The 8,651-nt window shown below is 44.4% G+C and overlaps 1 protein-coding gene across 2 annotated transcripts; it reads left to right on the forward strand.

The window, feature by feature from the left end:
- Window positions 1-801: 801 nt before the first annotated feature.
- Window positions 802-7,855, forward strand: DYNLRB2 (dynein light chain roadblock-type 2). Of its 2 annotated transcripts, XR_012850683.1 has the most exons (5): window positions 802-902; window positions 1,968-2,043; window positions 3,115-3,282; window positions 6,012-6,125; window positions 7,569-7,855. XR_012850683.1 is itself a non-coding variant. In XM_075838654.1 (4 exons), the coding sequence occupies exons 1-4, from the start codon at window positions 900-902 to the stop codon at window positions 6,053-6,055; spliced, it is 291 nt and encodes a 96-aa protein (XP_075694769.1). In that variant the 5' UTR covers window positions 802-899; the 3' UTR covers window positions 6,056-7,855. The 2 variants fall into 2 exon arrangements, 1 of the variants encoding a protein (XP_075694769.1); XM_075838654.1 differs by having other exon boundaries at window positions 6,012-7,855.
- Window positions 7,856-8,651: the final 796 nt, after the last annotated feature.

An 8,651-nucleotide genomic window follows, 5' to 3' on the forward strand; every position in this document is an offset into this window, starting at 1 on the left:
CCAAATGTACCCATTTTGACGAGATAATACAGATTTTCTTCATAAATCCAAAGCCAAAATGAGTCACCGTCCTTTATGACGGATAAGCAGAATGAGTTGACTGAATAGAAGAAAATTCAAGGAAGCAGCGTGAATTTACCGGGTACCGATGGATTGCTCCTTGGACATTATTGCCCCTGACCTCCGGTGCCAGTCCGCACAATGGGTAAGCAAGGGCTGGGTTGCTATGCGGGCATCATGGAGGCATCTGAAGCACTTATAAGGACATCTGTCGATGAGACATTTATGGGGCACCTGTGACAGAGCCACTTATATAGACACCTGTGGCTGCAGCATATAAGGTGGCGCCACTGAGACAAAAAGGGGGCATCCGTGGGCGGCACACACTATTATTGGAGCTTATGCAACTATTATTGGGGCTCCTTTAAAAATTGCCATTTTCTCAAGCAGAGGAAGGGGACAAGTGTAAAAGATTTCCTTTCCATGTAAATATATTGGGGACAATGCTTTTTTATATACATGCCCCATGTCTCTTACAATTGCCACCAATGATACACATGACATCCTCCCACCACATGTGATAACTGGATATTCACATATTTTGACATAACAGTCTAGGTGGAGCATCGGGTCCCTACGCAGATCCCCCCTCTAGGTATCATTGACCCGTTTAAACATACACACCATGACACAAATCATGTGCGCAACACTTCCCTGCACTACTCAATAGTGAACAGCAGGGGCAGCATATCACTAACTCTAGGAAGGCACGCCACGTGATTATCTCATGGTGAAAAGGCCGCGCCTTTCTCCCCGCCCCCTACACGTCGGTTCCGGTGTTACCATAGTTACTGTAGAAGCGACGGTTTGTTGTCCGACGTCTACAGCCCGCGAGCAGGATGGTGAGTGTTCTCCTCCCGGGGACTGTAAATAGTTATATTAGCTGCTGCAGATCCCCTTTTTGAAGGCTAAGAGGGAGATTCTATTACACGATTGATTGCTATGAAGGGTCTTTATACTTTTCATAAAGAAGGTCTAAAGCATCTGATCTGAGGTGCGTATAATGCTGTTCTGCGGCATCTGAGGTGCGTATAATGCTGTTCTGCAGCATATGAGGTGCGTATAATGCTGTTCTGCGGCATCTGAGGTGCGTATAATGCTGTTCTGCGGCATCTGAGGTGCGTATAATGCTGTTCTGCGGCATCTGAGGTGCGTATAATGCTGTTCTGCGGCATCTGAGGTGCGTATAATGCTGTTCTGCGGCATCTGAGGTGCGTATAATGCTGTTCTGCGGCATCTGAGGTGCGTATAATGCTGTTCTGCGGCATCTGAGGTGTGTCTAATGCTGTTCTGCGGCATCTGAGGTGTGTCTAATGCTGTTCTGCAGCATCTGATGTGCGTATAATGCTGTTCTGCAGCATCTGATGTGCGTATAATGCTGTTCTGCAGCATCTGAGGTGTGTCTATGGATGTTCTGCAGCTTCTAAGGTGCCTATAATGCTGTTCTGCAGCATCTGAGGTGCCTATAATGCTGTTCTGCAGCATCTGAGGTGTGTCTAAGGATGTTTTGCAGCATCTGAGGTGTGTCTAAAGATGTTCTGCAGCATCTGAGGTGCGTATAATGCTGTTCTGCAGCATCTTAGGTGTGTTTAAGGATGTTCTGCAGCAGCTGGGACCCGGAATTTTATCATACACATTGAAGCTGCTAAGGAACCTCCTTTAAAAAAAAAAAAAAAGGTTGATGTGTATTATAACCCAATATAGTCCGGATTGCCAGACTCTACTAATTGGGCTGCAGGACAACCACTCCCATCATTTACTATAGGAATCCTTTCCTGACTAAGACCGGTTCCACACAACACAATAAAACGATGGTGATCATATTTGGTTCATTAGAACCGCAGAAGGTCGGAGTTTAGTGCCGGGAGGAAATATTTTCATATTTTAATTTTTTGCCTTCTTTGCAGTCTGAGGTAGAAGAAACACTGAAGAGGATTCAGTCCCAGAAAGGAGTGATCGGAACTATAGTGGTAAATGCTGAAGGTAAGACTGAAGGAGGCGCTCATACTCCCTATAGGACATGGTTCTATCTGTGCTGATCCGGTTACGTGACAACGCCAATCTTCATGCCCTTGTGGTGTCATTCACATTAACTAGAAGGGTCAGGGGGACATCTTCAGACTCGCCACTGTCCCATCTGGCACTGGTTTTCTCTATTATATTAAAGGGGTTGTCTCATGGACATAATAGGGTGATCCTCCACTTAGCACATCCCTCTATTAGTCGGTGCAGAGGGCTGCTAACACAGAGAGTCCTATTGGACGTCGCGGTCGTGTGTTGTTAGGTCCCTATAAACTACATCAATGCATCATGGACTGGGAAAAAGTAGACTACCTTGGGGTTTGTGGGTGATAAAGAAGAAGAATTATTTTGTTTTATAACAATTCTGGATCTTGGACAACCCCTTTTGAGCTTTATCCACATGTGAATTACGTTTTTGTAGAGAAGGACATTCAAGGGGTTTCCCATAAGCAATATTTATCACCTGTCCACATGATAGGTGATAAATTCCTGATCGGTGGGGGTCCGTCCGCTTGAATCCCCACTAATCACGAGAACGGGCTTACCTTCCCGTTCCTGGAAGCCGCATAGGAATGGAGTGGTAGTGCATGTACTCGGCCACGGCTCAATTCATTGCTATGGGGCTATGAAGCGATGGTCAATGGTGTGCCCTACCGGTCCATAACTATGGGGCTTCCAGGAACTGCAAGGTAAGCCCGTTCTCATGATCAGTGTGGATTCCAGCGATCGGACCCACCGATCTGATATTTATCACCTATCCTGTGGATAGGTGATAAATTAATGTTTATGGGGAAAACCCTTTTAAAGATGATATATCTGGAATAGGGAGGAGTGTAGTCCAAGGCTGGACAAATGGTAGCCAAGGTGCCTTGTAATTAACTTTTCTTTTTTTTTTTTAATGTCTATGGAAGTTTCCATTTTTTGGCTCTTAAAGTCTACAACATTGTGTCTACCGCTGCTGCAGCCCATATAGATGTATTACAATAGGTTCTTGTTTCCACTTTCCACTATCATGTACGTATTCAATTGCAGGCATCCCCATAAGAACCACTCTGGATAACTCCACCACCGTGCAATATGCTGGACTCCTTCACCAGCTCGCCATGAAAGCTAGAAGCACAGTGCGGGATATCGACCCCCAAAATGATCTGACGTTCCTCCGAATTCGTTCTAAGAAGCATGAAATAATGGTTGCTCCAGGTACTGCAGTGACCTGTACATCTGACTTATCAAAACACTTATTGGAACACTAACTATGGCAATATGGTTTATTCAGGCAAACTGCTATTATATAGTCTAATGGGGACAACCCTAACAAAAGGTGGAGTCATCCGATAAAAAGTTGACATTGATTGGGGTCTGTCAGGATCCCACTTATGCTACTTTGAGTTCTCCGGTGACTTATGAGCCAGATGAGAGGACGATATGTATTTCAGGGACATTGTTAAATTCATGCATGTTTGTTATTTCTAAAAAACATATATATATATATATATATATATATATATATATATATATATATATATATATATATATTTCTTGAGTAGTGATGTAGTGTCCCTCAAGACATGGCTTGCCTGACAATATGGTGTAAATGTATTTTATGATATGTTATGCAAGACGGTATGTTCCTGGAAGTTTCCAGAAAGTGGGAGGAGTTTAGCTTCTATATAGTGGCTCCTCCCTCTTCAGAGTGGCCGTTGGAGCTAGTTGACAGTTGGAGCCGGTAGTGGTCAGTTGCTGAAGGATCAGCACGTGGCAGTTGAGCCCCTGTAGACAGACTAGAGCAGCTCTATGGAGATAGAACAGGAAAGAGCGCCATCACATTATAAGGGCCTCTGACTACAAAATCTGTGGAGCTGAGTAAAGGGGTTTTAGGGCCTGAGTAGACTCCGCTATTGATTCCGTCGGAAAACCGGAAACCTGGTGGAATGGTGACGAACGGAAACCATTAGCGATGTTTCCGTCACCATTGCTATCAATGGTGACTGAAACGGAAGCTGTGGTTTCACTTTCCGTTGCGGGGTTCACCCGACTGAAACCTCCGACTGAACCCCGGAACGGAATGCGAACGGTGATGTGAACAGGCCCTTACACTGGACGATTATCGGGGAGACGAGCGTTTGTATAACGCTCGTTGTCGATAGCTGCCCTTTTTACACAAGGCAATTATCAGCGGATGAACGAGCAAACGCTCGGTCCTCTGCTGGTCGTATCGTTTTAAAAAAGTAAAATATTATCGATGTCGGCAGCACATCTCCCTGTGTAAACAGGGAGATGCGATGCCGATATGATAATCATGTATGGGCACGAGCGATCGGAGTAACAACCGCTCGTCCCCATCCATAGCTCCGTGTGAAAGGAGCAAACGAGTGCCGATCAACGATGTCTCGTTGATCGGCGCTCGCTGCACCAGCCGCTGGTGTAAAAGGGCCTTTACCGCAGGAATTGGGAACAGAGCCAAAGTGCCTGACAGGATAAAGAGGTACTGATTTGGGTTAGAGAAGCCATATACAGCATTTACTCCTGGGATCAACCCCGGGTAGCAGCAGGGTAGACTACTGTAGCGTGCAAATGCCATACTTGCACTTTACTGTGTGGTAGACTGACATTATCACAGGACCTTGTATCTCCATTTTGTGTGGACTTGTAACTGACATTTAAAGGGGTTTTACCATCAGAGACACCTCTGGGACCCGCACCTATCTCTAGAATGGGGCCTCCTAAACCCCGATCTACCACTTTGTGTTCGCGCTGATGCGTGTGATTCCCAACCATAAAGAAGAAAACACAGTGGCTCGCTCAGCTACGCTGTTTCCGTAAGTCCCATAGAAGTGAATAGTAGTTACAGAAACAGCATAGCTCGCATGCTACGCTGTTTCTGTAACTGCCATTCACTACTTTGGGACTTATGGAAACAGCGTAGCTGAGCGAGCCACTGTGTTTTCTTCTTTATGTTTGGGAATAGCATGCATCAACAGGGACACAGCGGTAGAACGGGGTTTAGGGGGCCCCGTTCTAGAGATAGGTGCGGATCCCAGAGGTGGGACCTGCATCTATCTGACATTTATGCCCTATCCTGTCGATATGTCCTAAATGTCCCTGATGGGGAAAACCCCTTTAAGTAAAAACAGCTGCAAGCTGAGTCTATTTAACTGCCTCCGCAGCCTCCTGTCTTCCTTTCCACACCTAACATCAAGGACACCCCAAAAACACCACCATGACAGGAGCAGACACAGGGAGTGTTCCGGGGGATTTAGAGACTGATATCCTCATTAACCTGTGCAAACCCCCTCATCAATAGCTGCGAGCAGGCCCTGAGAGAGTGGGAAGGCCTGTTAGCCATTGCGATCCACACGGAGAGCCCAGCTGGCAGCCATTTTGTGGGTCGACACCTTACCCATCCCTTCTCTGGTCTCCCGCTCGCACGCTACAGTATCACATCATAGTGTTCCATTATTACCGTGTGTGGATATTGTATGTTATCACTTAGCGAGCAGTAGCCGTATGACTGCTGCAACTCCCAGTAGGGTCATTCAGCCCTTTTCATATGCCAAGCACTTTGATGGAATGCCCATATCATGAGAATGTGATGGTTTTAATAAGGGCATTTGTAAGATGCCCATAAAGGAGTAAAACAGTGGGTAGCTGAAAACTGGTAAAAACTCTTCACAATCAGAAATACCCCCTTTAACTAACAATTCTTTAATACGATTAGATTATTGGAAACTCTCCTTTTACCTATGGGATCATTTCACCAGTAACTTGCAGGAATACAGAGAATTTACTTCTACTGCACGGCAGACCCTTCAGCAGACACGTGCACTTATAACAGTTCCAGAGCTCCTTTGTTTTCATGATTATTATTGTGACAATTCAGCATTTCATTTTTTCGATCAATTTTTTTTTTACCTATTTTTCTTTTTCAGATAAAGACTATCTCCTGATCGTTATCCAGAATCCATCAGATTAAGGATGCACGGCTGGCAATCTTTGGTGCTGCGTAATACGAAACATGTTTTTTATTAGAGGTTCTGTACTCGGTAAGAAGCTGCTCCTCACGAGCAGTAAACGGGGCAATATGTAACGTTCTAAGGCTATGTTCACACGCGGAGTCAAAAACGTCTCAAAATACGTCTGATTTTCAGACGTTTTTGAAGCCACTCGCGTTTTTCGCTGTGTTTTTTACGGGCATTTTTGGAGCTTTTTTTCAATAGTCTATGAAAAACCGCTCCAAAACCATCCCAAGAAGTGTCCTGCACTTCTTTTTCGCGGCCGTCTTTTTTCCGTGGCCGTCTTTCAAAACGGCCGCGTCAAAAAATTGCCCATCGGAACAGAACGCCATATTTTTCATTGCAATCAATGGGCAGATGTTTGGAGGCGTTCTGCTTCCGATTTTTTTTTTTTTTTTTTTTTTGGGGGGCCCGAAAAAACGTCTGAAAACACTCTGTGTGAACATACCCTAACATTTAGGATATGTTCACACTGAGTTTTTTGCAGGCAGAAAATTATGCCTGGAAAAATCAGCTCTGTTTTTTTTGTTTTTTTAAGTGGTTTTGCACCGCACGTGTTTTGATGCAGCGACTTTGACATGGTTTTTTTTTGTTTGTTTCTTAAGGCGTTTTTAGCTACTTCTTCAACAGACAGAGGGAAGAACCGCGAACTGTTTTTGCCGACAAAAGTCGCGGCAAAAAAAGCGTAAAAAAATACATTTATTTCTGTCTCCCATTGATTTCAATGGGCTTTTTGAGGCGGAAAACGCCTCGAGATAGGGCATATCGCTTCTTTTTTTCTTGCGAGAAAAAAACGCTCGCGGGAAAAAGACGCCTCCACCTCCTATTGAAATCAATAGGAGGCAATTTCGTCCGTTTTTTGCCGCGGTTTCCGTGGCAAAATCCGCTGCAAAAAAACTCTGTGTGAACAGGGCCTTACCCTGATCTGATTCTTCCTACATTCACCTGGGTTTACAGGGGGCAGTGCTGTGGACTAAGAGAGCAGGTCCTGGACATATGATCCAAGAAGTGCCCTTCTATGTGCTGAAGTGCCAATGTCATAACTTAGGTGACTAAATATAGGAGAGCAGAAAAGACATATGGAAAATGCTGTCCAACATTGGCACGTCCACTCTTCCCCCTATAAACCCTTTGATCAATGTGGGGAGGCAGAATCTGGACACGGTGTGTGTTAGAGAGTTGCAACTTGTCCCAACTGCATCCTAAGTGACGGCATCTTATTAAGGATTCGAGCCCCTTTAAGATATTAACGCTAATCACATTCATCAGAAAAGATGGCATCCTGGCCTGCATAACATTTTATTGTAATAATTCCTCTGGACTTATATAAATGTACACAACGTGAGGGTAAAGCTTACAAAGTGTTAGGGTACCCACACAAGTCGTGGATTTGTTGCATATTTTCTGCTGTAATTTCCGCATGTGTTACGTGCGGATTTTCCCCATTTACATTGAAAAGAGTGAAATCCGCAGGTTGCATCCAGCACAGAATGAGCATTATACAGACTTGAAAATCCTGCAACATTCTATGATCTCCATGCGGAAAATGTTCAGCGGCATGTAGATGACATTTTCTGCCCGCAAATCCGGACGGAACTCCGCATGAAATCCGCTACATGTGCATGGGGCCCAATCCTACTTCTGGACTTTTTTCTTCTGACCGCTGTTTTGCTTCTATTTGTCAGATGACCTCTTCACAGTCCAACAAGACAAATGTGTTAATTGGATTTTCAATAAAGTATTATTATTATTATATGAAATTCAATGAAATTGTGCCTCCCTTTTATTTGTGGTCCGTAGGATCCTTCTATAGAGATTTATACCCAGGTACCCATGATAACAAGTATTCTTGGTAACCAAAATCAAACAAATTGGTGTAAAAATGTAATCTGATTGGTTGCTATGGATTTCACCATAAATTCTCTTTTTAACTGTTCTAGATGATAGTGATGGGATTCCAAAATCTTGGAAGTTTTCAAGAACAAACCTGAGCGTAAAGCATTCAAATCATTCTTTAGAAATTACGTTGAACTTAATGGGATTTTGATTACCCGGTTACCTCACCAATAAATAGGGCATATGGACAGGGCTTGTCGTCGTGAGACAACTCTTTTAATTACATTTTGTACAGGCCTAGAAGTTGTTATACCAGCATTGAAACAAAATCAATCGGACTTCTGACCAGGCACTTTTGTTGGAGATTTCTATCCAAAGAAATCTGGTTTTGGGCACCATTGTTATCTTCTGACACCCCTCACAAGCAGTCCATCTCCTGACGAACAGCTGATTTTGACAGGGGAAATCTTAACCGCTTCCCAACCGCTCACTGTAAATTCACGTCGGCGCTTGCTGGGCTCTGTGCAGCACCAACGTGAATTCATGGTGAGGGTTAACAGCGCGATCGGGTGTCTCAGAGTAGTGCTGACACCCGGATTGCAATGTTAACACCGGGAGACATGATCAGGACTTGATTGATTCAGGTCCCGATCATGTGATCGCAGGGAAAGTTTGTTGTAGCAACAAACTGGAAGGTTTGTTGCTACGACATACTTTCCC

Source organism: Rhinoderma darwinii, chromosome 9 (genome assembly GCF_050947455.1).
Source record: "Rhinoderma darwinii isolate aRhiDar2 chromosome 9, aRhiDar2.hap1, whole genome shotgun sequence".
Lineage (NCBI taxonomy): Eukaryota > Metazoa > Chordata > Amphibia > Anura > Rhinodermatidae > Rhinoderma > Rhinoderma darwinii.